Below are 17,255 nucleotides of genomic sequence, written 5' to 3' on the forward strand. Positions count from 1 at the left end.
CGCCACATGTGTTGCTGTGGACACCTGTAGGACTTTGGGAGTAGCTGGGTTAGATAAATGGTAAAGCAGGCCTGCTTAGTAAAGCTGTGCCAGGTAGAAAGGTAGAAAGAAGGGAAATGTCAGGAGAAAGTAAGGTTGTTATACTTCATATTCATGTTCAAGGTATTCAGGTGAATTTCAAAAAACATACTACCATATTGTGTGCATCTTTAGCCCATCAGATGTGCTTACCGTGACTTGACCCACAAACATGTTTGCCTCCTCCTCCTGGACAGTGAGGTTTCTGGGTAGGGTCAGATCAAACTTGGGGTTGTTATCGTTGACATCAGTCACCACTATGTTCACTGTGGTGGTGGAGGTCTGGAAACAAAAACAGACAGAAAAAATAAGTTGTGTGTGTGTGTGTGTGTGTGTGTGTGTGTGTGTGTGTGTGTGTGTGTGTGTGTGTGTGTGTGTGTGTGTGTGTGTGCATAAGCAAACAAACATACGTGACTCATTTCAGAAAACGAGACATGTCGCGCGACACTTCTTCATGGGACTCCAATTGAATGTAAACCTTTTTGAAATCAAAATACGTTTTTGGGCAGAAATGTCTTCAGGAACGTGAACTTTCGTGTGCCTTAATAGCAAACTTGTATACCATCTGTAAATACTAATAATATTGTTAATCAAGAGCCAAGTTGGTTTAGCCATGGAAAAAGCAAGAAACCTTCCCGCAAGCCATGACTGTCTGAGATAATGAGTGGGCTGGACATGCCAAGAGATGAGTTTGGATTGATCTGCCATGTACAGTAGCACACTTCTGTTCATAACATGAGCTGGTCAGTATGTGAAGGTAATCCTTTCTAACGCAGGTTTTTTGAAAGATATCACGTAGCTGATAAATTCCCTCTAGTTATCTTCTTTGATTTCAGAGCATTCTCATCTGAGTGTGCCAGAGCGCAGAATAACTGATGAATTTACGAACGCTCAACACCCGTTGAGTATGGCGGGTGTCAGTAAATGTTGGCAAAAAAGCATAATGAAATTGTTGCCAGCAGCACAGTTGCCGTCACCAACACTCTGGATAAACAGCCTAACTAGCTCTGCTAGGGTGAGTAAAATGGTCAAAGTGAGCTGATCTCTCATTTGGAAGTATCTTTCATTGCTGGAAGTATCTAGCACGGTTGTCAATGTTAGCCAGTTAGCTTGGGTGCTTGACTACTGTTGTTGGGTCAGAACGCTCGGATCAACCCTACTACTCAGCCAGAGCGTCCAGTGTGCTCTACGAATGGACAATCTGGCATCGCTCTTAGTTTACGAATGCGCAGACACTCTGGCACTGCAGATTAAATTTACGAACACATCCGTACTATAAACCAGCCTTTAGTCTTGAAATCTTTGGTAATTTAGTACATAGCCTCACATGTGAATCCTTAGAGGTGGGTGGGGCTAAAGCTTAAGAGGGTGTGAACGATGCTTAATGGGTGTAGACAAAGAAGAGCTCTCTATTAGGTACAAAAAAATTCAAGGCCCATTTTCTCAAAAGTGAGGTTACAAGTTTACCAACAAGCAGAATTACTTTCCCATTGGTCCTCAACTGTAGTGTGTGATATACTAGTTTCTAGCTCTGAGACTCTACTTTTATCCAATATAAAAAACACCATTGCTACATAAGACCGAATCAAGCCGGTCGGTCACACACTGTACTGTATGAAGAGCTATGAGGGAAATCAAAACTAAATGAATTTACCTTCTGTATGATGATACAATGTAAATAATTGAACAATACTTTGCCAAACAAAAGCAAAAGCTGCAATGAATCTAAAATATTTTCAGAAAGTTTTGGAAATCAGTCTCCAAAGCAGACTTATATAACAGCATCTGTGATGACTAGGCAAAGACAAATATACTCTACTAATGAATACATAAGGCTATCCGAAGAAACTATGTAATGAAGTCAATACAGAGACACTAAATCAAACAGTTACTGAAGCTAATTCAAACAGACTTCAATTATGCAGAGAACACAATATGGTGGCTAACAACTAAGGCTGTTAGCACATCTAAAGTCCATCTAGAGTACAACTCTGGACCCAAGTATCTGTCTGACTTCATCCTACCACATGCACCCTTCGCTCCTCCAGGTCCATCTCCCTTCAGCAGCCCCACAGCACACTAAAAACTATGGGTGATAATGCTTTCAGTTGTGCGGCTCCTCAGCTGTGGAATGCACTTCCAGTCACTGTCAAGGCTGCAGAGCCACTAAATACTGAGCTGTTCAGAAAAGCTTTCAAGGACCTATGTTAATTCTGTTCTCCTGTCCACCGGATTTGACAACTCCGGTATACATCTTTGATTGTTGTCTGATTACAATGGTCTGTTTTTTATTGTTTTTATTATTTTCATAAAAATATATACATTTTTTTTCTTCTGTGCCTTGGATTTGAGAAAAGCGCTTTACAAATTAAATGAATTATTATTATTTATCTTTCTGGATATACAGTACACAAAGCAAATTTGGGTTTGGAATTTTAACACCCACAGTGTTAAAGTGTAACACTTTCTTACAAGTTATATTGTTTGATATTGAGAAAGAAACGTCTGGACCTTTAAATTAACTCTTAATTAGAGCTGATGCTATTACACTTTCTCAGTGTTAGGGAATTAAGACCTGCTGTGCTACAATGACTCATTTGTGGGTGTTGTTTTAAGACTGTAGTAGGGTGTAAAGCCTTCTTTGCATATTTATTTCCCAGGGTGCCATTTGAGTGAATTTGGAGGTACCAGCCATGACTGTGTTTGCTAATGACAGAGACATGAGTGTTGCGTTTAATGGCTGTCAGTCCTGTAGCCTTCACCGAGTGTCTAAGTGAATATTGTATTATTACAGCATTACCAGCAAAATCCTTGTAAATGGGCATTTGTCAAAAGCAGTGGGGAGTACACTGCGGCATCTGTCAGGTGTGCCCGTTATCTCCTATTCTGTTTGTGGCCTGCATCGAACCCCAAGTGTGTATTTTACATGGATGACGTCAACATTTAATGCCCTGACTCTTTATCTGTCAACAGGATCTTGGACATGACTGACTGGTACTGACGAGCCTCTGGGGCGAGACTGAACAGAGACAAGACAGAGGCCCAATGTTTTGGACCGTGGGCAGACCCAGACTTGACCAGACTACCACTGACAGTTAAAATGACTGACATATGGGTACTGGGGGTAAAGTTTGACTGGGAGAGAGGAGGGAGCGACAACTGGAGTGGGATCCTGGGGACAGTAACAGAGAGAGTGGCTTTTTATGGACTTCGACAGCTGACTTTTGAGGGCAAGATTTTAATCATTAAAGCTGTAATTTTACCTGTGCATTTATTAATCAGTTCTGTTTTTATCCTCCCATGAACAACTCTTTTAGCTCTGGAACAGATGGTCTTTCACTTCCTGTGGGGAAGGGTTAGGGTTAGGGTTAGGGTTAGGGTTAACCCTAACCCTAACCCTAAGTGGGAGAGGCTGAAGAGGGAGGTGGTCAAGAGGCCCAGGTCCAAGGGGGGGAAAGGCTTGCCTGACCTCTACTCGTTCCTGGGCAGCCGCTACACAGCTTTACACCGAACTCTTGCCACTCCCCGGTCAACAACAAGATCCCTGGCTGGGATCTTACTTCAGTCTCTTTCCTGCTCCCCACACACTACGTCCATCTCCAAAGGTTAAAGCATTTTAAACTGGAAAAAGAGGCAGTCATGGTTTTAACGAAACACTGCTCTCTTCTCTCTCTTGTGCAGGAGCAGGAACCAGTGTGTCCAGTGTCTGGGCTTGCTACAGATGAGCCCACAACGGTTTGACGCAATGTGGCCCATCATGCTCTGTTGAACCGGCACCGGGACCTATCCTGGATGTTCGCCCACTAGATCCTCCCGGTCAGGGCCGTTATGCACTCCCGGGACACCCGCGTGCCCCCGACCAGGATGAGTCAGTGAGGCACTTGCTATGCGAGTGCAGAGCCACCCGGGACCTGTGGAAGGAAGCAGGCCCACTGATCTCCACGTGTCTGCCAGCAGGGGAAGGCCTAACACCCCAGCTTGTGCTGTATGGGGTGGGCCGACGGCCTTTTCCACAGAAGGCCTTCACCAACCTCTGGCCCACTCTCACATGTCTGAAGGATGCACTATTGTCCTGCCGCAACCTGCTGGCAGCGAAACAAGTAGAGATCATCCCCAAGGCAGTGGCCATAGTAGCCACGGAAGCCCTGGGACCCCCACAACCCCAAAGGTCCCGACGGCAACAGCCTGACAGCGCTGCGGAGCCTAGAGGAGGGATCTCCTCTGGGCCCCGAAGGACAGGACGGTAAGTGATTCGGAAGAGCAGGAGAAGGCGAGTTTGATAAGAATCCACCCCAAACCTTCTATGATGGACTTCACATACCGAAGCTCCTGAAGGCTAATGAGGTGTGGGTCTTGCGTGGACGGGTGCTAGGAACTCCCCATCCCGGATCCGGGTTTGTGACTAAAGCCTCAGGCTCATTAGCATAACGCAACGTTAACGATTTCTGAAAATCGCAAATAAAATGAAAATAATGCGTCTGCTCTCAAGCTTAGCCTTTTCTTAACAACACTGTCATCTCAGATTTTCAAAATATGCTTTTGAACCATAGAAATTGACTAATTTGTGTAAGAGTATGCAAAGCTAGCATAGCATTTTGAGTAGCATTTAGCACGCAACATTTTCACAAAAACCAGATAACCAAATAAATAAAATCATTTACCTTTGAAGAGCTTCTGATGTTTTCAATGAGGAGACTCTCAGTTACATACCAAATGCGCAGTTTTTCCTGAAAGCGTCTGTGTGTAGGAGAAATCGTTCCGTTTTCTACATTGCGTCTGGCTACCAAAACGAACCGAAAATTCAGTCACCTACAACGTAAAACTTTTCCGGATTAACTACATAATATCGACCGAAACATGGCAAACGTTGTTTGGAATCAATCCTCAAGGTGTTTTTTCACATATCTCTTCATTGATATGCAGTTCGTGGAAGCTTGCTTTCCTCTCTGTATCCCATGGAAAAATACTGGCAGGTGACTTTTGCGCACCAATTTCGGCGCAGGACACCGGGCGGACACCTGGTAAATGTGGTCTCTTATGGTCAATCTTCCAATGATCTGCCTACAAATACGTCACAATGCTGCAGACACCTTGGGGAAACGACAGAAAGGGCAGGCTCATTCCTCTCGCATTCACAGCCATATAAGGAGACAATGGAAAACAGAGCCTCAAAAATCCTGCTCATTTCCTGGATGCCGTCTCATCTTGGTTTTGCCTGAAGCTCACGTTCTAGGGCACGCACAGAAAATATCTTGGTAGTTCTGGACACGTGAGAGTGTTTTCTTTCGAATGCTATCAATTATATGCATAGTCGAGCATCTTTTTGTGACACAATATCTTGTTTAAAACGGGAACGTTTTTCATCCAAAAATGAAATAGCGCCCCCAGAGCATCAACAGGTTAAAGCCCAGAATCTCCCTGCTACAGCATCGTATTTCTGGATGTGGCCATCAGTTTGATGCTGATTAATGAGCTCCTATTATTTATTTATCAGAGGAAATAGTTGTCTGTGATCTCCCCTCTCTGTAACCCAAGTCCCTAAGACATGGCCAGGGTACCAACACTACAGCCTTTGAAGTGAAAACACGGTTGGAGCCCAATAATTTGTGGCCGTGGTGAGGTCTGATGATTTGCATAGGCTGGCAGTCGCCTTATATGAGGGTTAAGGACAAATCAAAGTGTATTGTTCACATACACATGATTAGCAGATGTTATTGGGGGTGTAGCAAAATGCTTGTGCTTCTACCTCCAACAGTGCAGTAATATCTAACAAGTAATATTTAACAAATTTCACAACATATACCCAATACAAACAAATCTCAGTAGGAATGAATTTAGACTATATACATATGGACGAGCAATGTCAAAGCGGAACGGACTAAGGTACAGTAGAATTGTATGGTAAAACAGTATATACATTTGAGTAATGCAAGATATGTAAGCATTATTAACCTTGTGGCAAACCTCTTCAAGGTTAGGAGCGTTTGTCACAAACTAAGTGGTAAACTGTCACCAAATCACCCAAGAATGAGAGTTCTTTCGAACAGGACAGTACCTGTGTGTTTGTTTCTCCGTCCTGGTCCACCCAGGCCGTAGGCGAGGTCAAGGATAGCAGGGTTCGGTACACGAATCGGGTTCTCGGTAGGTCCAGGTCCAAATGCCAACAGGTAAGTCCAAAACAGTCCAACTCATACACGGTAAATCCAGCCAATCTCTATTGTCTCTTTCTCTATTGTTCATAGATCCTTCCAGCACTCTCTTCTCTCTTCCTGATTTTTCTTGACCCTTTATCTGTGGGTTGGCTCCACCTTCTGAGGGTTCCCCTTGCTTCTGGGACTTGTAGTTTTGGTGGTCGGCCCTTTTGTGATCTGTAGTTCTGACAGGGGTGGCCATTTTAGTGATCGGGCAGAGCCCGTTTATTAGTTCTGCTCTCACATATCTGCCATTTACCACTCGACCCCCTTCTTTGCCACAACCTTTTACGGCTGCTGTACCTGTACAGGAACCAAATGACTAAGATACCATAGAATAGTATAGAATACAGTTTATACATATGAGATGACTAATGTCAGATATGTAAACATTATTAATTAAAGTGACTAGTGTTCCATTCCTTAAAGTGGCATTGATTCCTAGTCTATGCCTATAGGCAGCAGCCTCTAATTTGCTAGTGATGGCTGTTTAACAGTCTGATGGCCTTGAGATAGAAACTGTTTTCCAGTCTCTCGGTCCCAGCTTTGATGCACCTGTACTGACCTCGCCTTCTGGATGACAGTGGGGTGAACAGGCAATGGCTCGGGTAGCTGATGTCCTTGATAATCTTTTTGGCCTTCCTGTGACATCGGGTACTGTAGGTGTCCTGGAGTGTGGATAGTTTGCTCCCGGTAATGCATTAGGCAGACTGCACCACCCACAACCACAAGGCTCTCCAGAGGGTGGTGCAGTCTGCCTAATGCATTACCGGGAGCAAACTATCCACACTCCAGGACACCTACAGTACCCGATGTCACAGTTGCCGTACCAGGCAGGGATACAGCCCGACAGGATGCTTTCAATTGGGTATCTGTAAAAAATTGGGAGGGTTTTAGGTGACAAGACAAATTTCTTTCACCTCTTGCTCCTGCGGTTGAAGAGGCTCTGTCTATGTGGGTGGTCTATTTCAGTTTTTTAGTGATGTGTATGCCAAGGAACCTGAAGCTTTCCACCTTCTCCACTGCGGTCCCGGCGATGTAGATAGGTGGGTGTACTCTCTGCTGTTTCCTGAGGTCCACAATAATCTCCTTTGTTTTGTTGATGTTGAATGAGAGGTTGTTTTCCAGGCACCACACTTCCAGATCCCCCACCTCCTCCCTGTAGGCTGTCTCGTCATCATTGGTAATCAAACCTACTACTGTTGTGTCATCTGCAAATTTGATGATTAAGTTGGAGGCGTGCTTGGCCACTTAGTTATGAGTTAACAGGGACTACAGGAAGGGGCTGTGCACGCACCCTTGTGTGATCCCAGTGTTGAGGATCAGCGGAGGGAAGGTGATGTTTCCTACCTTCACCACTTGGGGACGGCCTGTCAGGAAGTCCAGGACCCAGTTGTACAGGGTGGGGTTCAGACACAGGGCCATGAGCTTAACTTCGTATGGCTGCAGGGGCAGTATTGAGTAGCTTGGATGAAAAGGTGCCCATTGTAAATGGCCAGCTCCTCAGGCTCAGTTGCTAATATATGCATATTATTATTAGTATTGGATAGAAAACTCTAAAGTTTCCAAAACTGTCAAAATATTGTCTGTGAGTATAACATAACTGATATTGCAGGCGAAACCCTGAGGAAAATCAAAACAGGAAGTGGCTTCTATTTTGAAAACTCCATGTTCCATAGCCTCACTTTGCTCCATTTAAAGGGATATCAACCAGATGCCTTTTCATATCACTTCCTCAAGGTGTCAACAGTCTTCAGACATAGTTTCAGGCTTTTATTTTGAAAAATTAGCCAGACCAATAACAAGTGGTCGCATGAGTGGTCGCATGAGTTTTGCTCGCTCAACAGAGTTTGGGTAGCCATTGCTTTTCCCTCTCCTACTGATAAAATACCTCCGTTTCGCCAAACAAACGGAGGTATTTTGGATATAAAAATAATCTTTATGCAACAAAAGGAACATTTATTGTGTAACTGAGAGTTTCGTGAGTGATAACATCCGAAGATCATCGAAGGTAAATTATTAATTTGATTCCTGATTTTTGTGACCAAGCTACTTGATGCTAAGTGTACTTAATGTGTTGTCGAGCGATCGCTAAACTTACACAAATGCTTGGATTGCTTTCGCTGTAAAGCACATTTTCAAAATCTGACAAAATTAACAAAAGGCTAAGCTGTGTATTCCTATATTGCACTTGTGATTTCATGAATATAAATATTTGTAGTAATATTTATTGAATGTAGTGCTATGCAATTCAGCGGTTGTTGATGACAATTATCCTGTTAATGGGATTGCAGCCATAACAAGTTAACCCCACTAGGGTATGTTGGACGCTAGCGTCCCACCTGGCCAACATCCAGTCAAATTGCAAAGCGCCAAATTCAAATACAGAAATACTCATTATAAAAATTCAAGAAACATACAAGTATTTTACATAGGTCTAAAGACTAACTTCTTGTGAATCCAACCACGGTGTCAGATTTCAAAAAGTCTTTACGGCGAAAGCATACCGTACGATTATTTGAGAAAATCGCCCAGCAGACAAATCATTACAAACAGTAACCAGCCAAGTAGAAAGTTACACAAGTCAGAAATATAGATAAAATGAATCACTTACCTTTGATGATCTTCATATGGTTGCACTCAGAATACATTCATTTACTCAATAAATATTTGTTTTGTTTGATAAAGTGTCTCTTTATATCCAAAAACCTCCGTTTTGTTTGCGTGTTTTCGTCAGTAATCCACAGGCTCAAAGAAATCCAAATTGTATCCGTAAAGTTCATAGAAACATATCAAACAATGTAAATATTCAATCGTCAGGTTGTTTTTAGCCGAAATAACCGATAATATTTCAATCGGAAAATAACGTTGTCAATATAAAAGGTAAACAACCTTGGCAAGAATGGCACTCTCTCGGTCGTGCGCATGAAAAAGCTCTGTGACACTGCAGGGTCCATTCATTCAGACTGCTCTTACTCCCTTTTTTTCAGAATACAAGCCTGAAACAATCTCTAAAGACTGTTGACATCTAGTGGAAGGCATAGGAAATGCTATTTGAGTCCAAAGTCAATGGATACTGTAATGGTAATGAATAGAAAACTACAATCAAACAAAAACATCCTACTTCCTGGATGGATTTTTCTCAGGTTTTCACCTGCCAAATCAGTTCTGTTATACTCACAGACACTATTTTAACATTTCTGGAAACGTTAGAGTGTTTTCTATCCAAATCAAACCAATTATATGCATATCATATCTTCTGGGCCTGAGTAGCAGGCAGTTTAATCTGGGCACGCTTTTCATCCAAAATTCCGAATGCTGCCCCCTACACTAGAGAAGTTAATGAGGAGTTTGGAGGGTACTATGTTGTTGAGCTATAGCCAATAATCAGCATTCGTACATAGGTATTCCTCTTGTCCAAATGGGATTGGGCAGTGTGCAGAGTGATGGCGTTTGGATCGTCTGTGGATCTATTGAGGCGGTAAGCAAATTGAAGTGGGTCTAGGGTGGCAGGTAAGGTAAGGAAGAGGTGATATGATCCTTGACTAGTCTCTCAAAGCACTTCATGATGACAGAGGTAAATGCTATGGGGAGATAGTCATTAACCTCTAGCGTCGAGCAATCCCGTATCCGGGAGCGTAATCATAGCCTCAAGCTCATTAGCATAACGCAACGAAATCGCTCCGTTTTGTTCATCACGTTTGGCTAAGAAAAAACCCTGAAAATTCAGTCATTACAGCGCCAAACGTTTTTCAAAATTAACTCCATAGTATCGACAGAAACATGGCAAACGTTGTTTAGAATCAATCCTCAAGGTGTTTTTCACATATCTATTCGATGATAAATCATTCGTGGCAGTTGCCTTTCTCCTCTGAACCAAATGAAAAGTGGACGCAGCTGGAGATTGCGCAATAATTTCGACGGAGGACACCTGGTAAATGTAGTCTCTTATGGTCAATCTTCCAATGATATGCCTACAAATACGTCACAATGCTGCAGACACCATGGGGAAACAACAGAAAGTGTAGGCTCATTCCTGGCGCATTCACAGCCATATAAGGAGACATTGGTCATCTTGGTTTCCCCTGTAGCATTAGTTCTGTGGCACTCACAGATAATATCTTTGCAGTTTTGGAAACGTCAGAGTGTTTTCTTTCCAAAGCTGTCAATTATATGCATTGTCGAGCATCTTTTCGTGACAAAATATCTTGTTTAAAACGGGAACGTTTTTTTTATCCCAAAATTAAAAGAGCGCCCCCTATATCGAAGAAGTTAAGTTCAGTTACCTTTGCCTTCTTGGGTACCAGAACAGTGGTGGCCATCTTGAAGCATGTGGGGACAGCATACTGGGATAGGGAGAGATTGAATATGCCTGTAAACACACCAGCCAGCTGGTCTGCGCATGCTCTGAGGATACGGCTCGGGATGCCATCTGGACCGGTAGCCCTGCGAGGGTTACCATGTTTAAATGTTTAACTCACATCGGCCACTGAGAAGGAGAGCCCACAGGCCTTGGTAGCTTCGGTGGTACTGTGTTATCCTCAAAGCGACTAAAGAATGTGTTTAGCCTGTGCAGAAGCAAGACGTTGGTCTCGGGGAAATGGCTGGTTTTCCTTTTGTAGTCCGTGATGATCTGTATTCCCTGCCACATACGTCTTGTGTCTGAGCCGTTGAATTTCAACTCCACGTTGTCTCTATACTGACGTATAGCTTGTTTTATTGCCTTGCGGAGTGAATACCTACACTGTTTATATTCTGCCATATTACTTGTCGCCTTGCCATTGTTCAATGCGGTGGTTTGTGCTTTCAGTTTCAAGGGAATGCTACCATCTATCCAAGGTTTCTGGTTTGGAAAGATTTTAGTAGTCACGGTGGGTACTACATCTCTTATACACTTCCTTATGAACTCAGTCACCATATCCGTGTATGCGTCTAGATTATTTTTGCATGCTACCCGGAACATATCCCAGTCCACGTGATCAAAACGATCCTGAAGTGTGGATTCTGATTGGTCAGACCAGTTTTGAATAGTATGAAGCACGGGTACTTCCTGTTTGTGTTTATGTCTGTAGGACGGGAGGAGCAAGATGGAATCATGGCCAGTTTTGCTGAAACAAAGGGCGGGGGAGGGCCTTGTAAGCATCCCGGAAGTTAGAATAGTAATGGTCGAGAGTCTTATTAGCGCGGGTAGTACATTCAACATGTTGATATAATTTCGGCAGCCTCGTCCTCAGATTTGCTTTGTTAAAATCCCCAGCTACAACAAATGCAGCCTCAGGATATGTGGTTTCCAGTTTGCATAAAGTCCAGTAGAATTCTTTGAGGGCCGTTGAGGTTTCGGCTTGAGGTGGGATGTAAACGGCCTTGGCGATGACGGAGGAGAATTCTCTTGGGAGATAACATGGTCGGCATTTAATTGTGAGGTATTATAGGTCGGGTGACTTAAGTTCCTGTATGTTCCTAGAATTACACCATGAGTCGATAATCACACTGCTTGCTGGAGAGATATTTATTCCGTTCTGTGCGATGTACTGAGAATCCTGCTGGTATGTTACAGGCCCCAATTTCTCTCTGGAAAGAAATCCTTGCGCTAAGCTTATAAACTTTGTTATCTTCTTCGGGATAGGGGGTAGTATTCGGAAGTTTGGATCACTGAGGTGCCCAAAGTCAACTGCCTGTTACTCAGGCTCAGAAGCTAGAATATGCATATAAAGTTTCAAAAACTGTTAAAATAATGTCTGTGGTTATAACAGAACTCTTATGGCAGGAGAAAACCCGAGGAGAATCCATCCAGAATTTGTTTTGTCTATGGGTGTCTATGGGAATATCATTGGAATACCTCCCAGATTGCAGTTGTTTTTTGGAAAAATGAGCTAAAATTTGTAATTTTTCTAGGTGGCTCCAATTTTGGCTGTAGTATTGTGGCGCGCGTCTGTGAGGGCGCGCACTTTGTTATTTATCTCCGGTAATAAACATACTATTCTCCTTTTTAAATTGTATTGTTTATTTACATATTAGGGTACCTGAGGATTGATTAGAAACGTTGTTTGACTTGTTTGGACAAAGTTTATTGGTAACCTTTGTGATTAATTTGTATGCATTAAGAACGAGGGAAACCAGTGGATTACTAAGTCAAGCGCGCCAACTAATCTGACTTTTTTAGGATAAAAAGAAGGACTTTATTGGAACAAAATGACCATTTGTTATGTAGCTGCGACCCTTGTGATTGCAAACAAACAGAGGAAGACCTTCAAATGTAAGTGATTTATTTCTCTATTTCTGACTTTTGTGTTGCCTCTGCTTGTTTGGAAAATGTTTGAAATGCATTTGTATGCGGAGCGGTGTCCTCAGATAATCACATGATGTGCTTTCGCCGTAAAGTCTTTTTGAAATCTGACAAAGGATTGGATTAACTTCTCTGGTATATGTGGGACGCTAGCATCAAATTCAAAACAACAGAAATCTCATAATTAAAATTCCTCAAACATACAAGTATTATACACCATTTTAAAGATAAACTTCTCGTTAATCCAGCCACAGTGTCTGATTTCAAAAAGGCTTTACGGCGAAAGAACACCTTGCAATTATGTTAGGTCAGCGCCAAGTCAAAGTAAAACATACAGCCATTTTCCAAAGAAGCAGAGGTGTCACAAAACTCAGAAATAGCGTTATAAATATTCACTTACCTTTGATGATCTGCATCGGAATGCACTCCCAGGAATCTCAGTTACACAATAAATTTGTATTTTGTTGAATAAAGTTAATCATTTATGTCCAAATACATCCTTTTTGTTTGCGCATTTAGTTCACAAATCCAAATTCACACGGCGCAGGCACTTAGTTCAGACGACAGTTCCATTACAGTTCGTAGAAACATGTCAAACGATGTATAGAATCAATCTTTAGGATGTTTTTATCATACATCTTCAATAATGTTTCAACTGGACAATTCCTATGTCTTTAGAAATGAAAAGGAACGCAGCTAACTCTAACTGACGCACGCCTGACTGAGCTTAAGGCATTCTGCCAGACACCTGACTCAAACAGCTCTTATTCTCTCCCCCTTCACAGTAGAAGCCTGAAACACAGTTCTAAAGACTGTTGACATCTAGTGGAACCCTTAGGATGTGCAATATGACCTCATAGACACTGTAAATTGGATAGGCAATGACTTGAAGAACTACAAACCTCAGATTTCCCACTTCCTGGTCGGATTTTTTCTCAGGTTTTTGCCTGCCATATGAGCTCTGTTAAACTCACAGACATCATTCAAACAGTTTTAGAAAGTGTTTTCTATCCAAATCTACTAATTATATGCATATTTTGAGTAGCAGGCAGTTTACGCTGGGCGCTTTATTCATCCAAGCTACTCAATACTGCCCCCCAGTGCCAAAGAAGTTAACAAGAAGTTAAGCTTTTAAACAATGTAAGACATTTGTATTTTCATGGATGTTTAATATTACAAATTTTGTATTTTGAATTTCGCGCTCTGCAATTTCACCGGATGTTGTCGAGTTGGGGCACTAGCAGCACGCCTATCCCAAAGATTATCCAAACACTGAACATTAGCGAGCAATTTACTCAGAAGAGGTTGTTGGTGTGCGCGCCTCATAAGTCGAACCAGCAGGCCTCGAGAGCCTCTCCTCCGCCGACGATGTTTTGCATCGGCCTCTGGAATAAGTTAAATTGCTCTGGGGAGAGTAAAAAAAGATCTGCTCCATGGAAGTCGTATTCCTGTTCGTAATGCTGGTAGTTCTGGTGAGTTACCACCGCTCAAATATCCAATAGTTAGTTAGTCTCTATGGGTGATGGGTTAGCTCTTTAGCCAACTTAACAACAAAATATTACAATGGCCTGAAGGGTGTTCATTTGAGGTTCATTTCAATTTAAGAACAATTACCTTTACTTTCCTTTATTGTTTTTTCAGCATTTCAATTACCATCTGCTTGATACACTATATATAAAAAATTATATGGACACCCCTTCAAATGAGTGGATTAGGCACACAAGCCTAAACTCACTATGCCCAATGCCAAACTTCGGCTAGAATGGTGTAAAGCTTGCCATGATTGTAATCTGGAGCAGTGGAAATGCGTTCTCTAGAGTGATGAATCACGCTTCACCATTTGGCAGTCCGATGGACGAATCTGGATTTGGCAGATGCCAGGAGAACGCTACCTGTCCCAATGCATAGTGGCAACTGTAAAGTTTGGTGGATGAGGAATAATGGTCTGGGGCTGTTTTTCATGGTTTGGGCTTGGCCCCTTATTTCCAGTAAAGGGAAATCTTAACACTACAGCATACAATTATATTCTAGTGATTCTGTGCTTCAAACTTTGTGGCAACAGTTTGGGGAAAGCCCTTTCCTGTTTCACCATGGCAATGCCCCATACACAAAGCAAGATCCATACATAAATGGTTTGTCAAGATTGTTGTGGAAGAACTTGACTGGCCTAACCTCAACCCCATCGAACACATTTGGGATGAATTAGAATGCCGACTGTGAGCCAGGCCTAATAGGTCAACATCAGTGAACAACCTCACTAATGCTCGTGGCTGAATGGAGTCCCCGCAGCATTGTTCCAACATCGAGTGGAAAACCTTCCCAGCAGAAAATGTGGGACCAACTCCATATTAATGCCCATGATTTTGGAATGAGATGTTCGACGAGCAGGTGTCCATATAATTTTTGTCATGTAGTGTATGTAGGGGAATCACGAGGGGGGTCCTGCTCTCACCCTGTCAGGTACCCATTGTTCCACAAGTTCTGTTATAATTACAGAACCCTTGGGCACCTCACATCACATCTTTTTTTCTGTCATTCTTTCCTGATGTGCCCTCTTTGTCTACCCTCTCTTTATCTCATTTGTCATTCTCTCCCACTCTACATATCTAACCCCATCATCTCCGCCTCAACTTGGCGATGCCATTTACAAAATAACCTCCAATACACCTACTCAACAAATTGGATGCAGTCTATCACAGTGCCATCCATTTTGTCACCAAAGCCCAATATACTACACACCATTGTAACCTGTACGCTCTCGTTGGCTGGCCCTCGCTTCATACTCGTAGCCAAACCCACTGGCTCCAGGTCATCTACAAGACCCTGCTAGGTAAAGTCCCCCCTTATCTCAGCTCGCTGGTCACCATAGCATCACCCACCTGTAGCACGCGCTCCAGAAGGTATATCTCTCTGGTCACCCCCAAAACCAATTCTTCCTTTTGCCGCCTCTCCTTCCAGTTCTCTGCTGCCAATGACTGGAACGAACTACAAAAATCTCTGAACCTGGAAACACTTATCTCCCTCACTAGCTTTAAGCACCAGCTGTCAGAGCAGCTCACAGATTACTGCACCTATACAAAGCCCACCTATAATTTAGCCCAAACAACTACATCTTTCCCTACTGTATTTGTTTTATTTGTTTTATTTATTTTGCTCCTTTGCACCCCATTATTTTTATTTCTACTTTGCACATTCTTCCACTGCAAATCTACCATTCCAGTGGTTTACTTGCTGTATTGTATTTACTTTGGCATCATGGCCTTTTTTTGCCTTTACCTCCCTTATCTCACCTCATTTGCTCACGTCGTATATATACCTGTTTCTACTGTATTATTGACTGTATGTTTGTTTTACTCCATGTGTAACTCTGTGTCGTTGTATGGGTCGAACTGCTTTGCTTTATCTTGGCCAGGTCGCAATTGTAAATGAGAACTTGTTCTCCACTTGCCTACCTGGTTAAATAAAGGTGAAAAAAAACTTCATATCACTTCATTAGACCCCTTCTTGTGTTTCTCTCGTGTAGTGTATGTAGGGGAATCACGAGGGCGGGCCTGCTCTCTCCCTGTCACGTTCCCATGGTTACACAAGATCTGTTATAATTACAGAACCATTGGGCACCTCGGATCACATCTCTATCTATCTCATTCTCTCTCTTTCTCTCGCTCTGTCATTCTTTCCTGATGCGCCCTCTTTGTCTACCCTCTCTCTATCTCACTAGTCAATTGCACACAATCTCTCCCACTCTATGTATATTGAACACCATAATCGCCTCCTCAACTGTATTTCACTTTATTACACCTGATGGGCTGCAGGTGCAGATAGTAATTGTCCTGCTCCCATGGGGACTCCATCATAACAAACAAACACAAGCTCACATGTTTGCAAGTCCACAACTATACATGCACACGCACACCCGCACATGCACACCAGTGGTGGAAAAAGTACCAAATTGTCATGCTTGAATAAGAGTAAAGATACCTTAATAGAAAATTACTTGAGTAAAAGTAAAAGTCACCCAGTAAAATATTACTTGAGAAAAAGTCTAAAAGTATGTGTTTTTAAGAATACTTAAGTATCAAAATCAAAGGTAAAAATAACTTCAAATTCCTTATATTAAGCAAACCAGACCAGCACAATTTTTTTTTCTTCTTTTTGACGGATAGCCAGGGGCATACTCCAACACTCAGACATAATTTACAAACAAAAAAATTGTGTTTAGTGAGTCTGCCAGATCAGATGCAGTAGGGATGACCAGGGAGGTTCTCTTGATTAGTTTGCGAATTGGACAATTTTCCTGTCAAAATGTAACGAGTAATTTTGGGTGTCAGGGAAAATGTATAAAAAAAGGTAAAGAGAACATTATTTTCTGTCGGAATGTAAAAATATAAAAAGTAAAGTAAAGTACAGATACCCCCAAATAGTAGTACTTTAAAGTATTTTTACTTAAGTACTTTACACCACTGATACACACACACACGCGCACACACACACACACACACACACACACACACACACACACACACACACACACACACACACACACACACACACACACACACACACCTCGGTGCGGTTATGGGCCCCTGGAGAGGGTGAGGATTAGAGTTCAGGGTCCCTACAATCCTTCATTCAACATTAGGACACAGAGGGCCAGTGCTGGTCACCTTTTTCTGAGAGGTCAGGGCATCCCTCTCTCTATC

At 42.5% G+C, this 17,255-nt stretch overlaps 1 protein-coding gene across 1 annotated transcript in view; it reads right to left on the reverse strand.

The window, feature by feature from the left end:
* Positions 1-17,255, reverse strand: part of LOC135511400 (protocadherin-15-like) — a 268,288-nt gene that overhangs the window by 125,350 nt on the left and 125,683 nt on the right. Inside the window, exon 18 of the mRNA XM_064932924.1 lies at positions 232-360. Coding sequence (XP_064788996.1) covers positions 232-360 — 129 coding nt within the window. The remainder of the gene's footprint in view (positions 1-231; positions 361-17,255) is intronic.

The sequence above is a fragment of the Oncorhynchus masou genome, chromosome 24 (assembly GCF_036934945.1).
Source record: "Oncorhynchus masou masou isolate Uvic2021 chromosome 24, UVic_Omas_1.1, whole genome shotgun sequence".
NCBI lineage: Eukaryota > Metazoa > Chordata > Actinopteri > Salmoniformes > Salmonidae > Oncorhynchus > Oncorhynchus masou.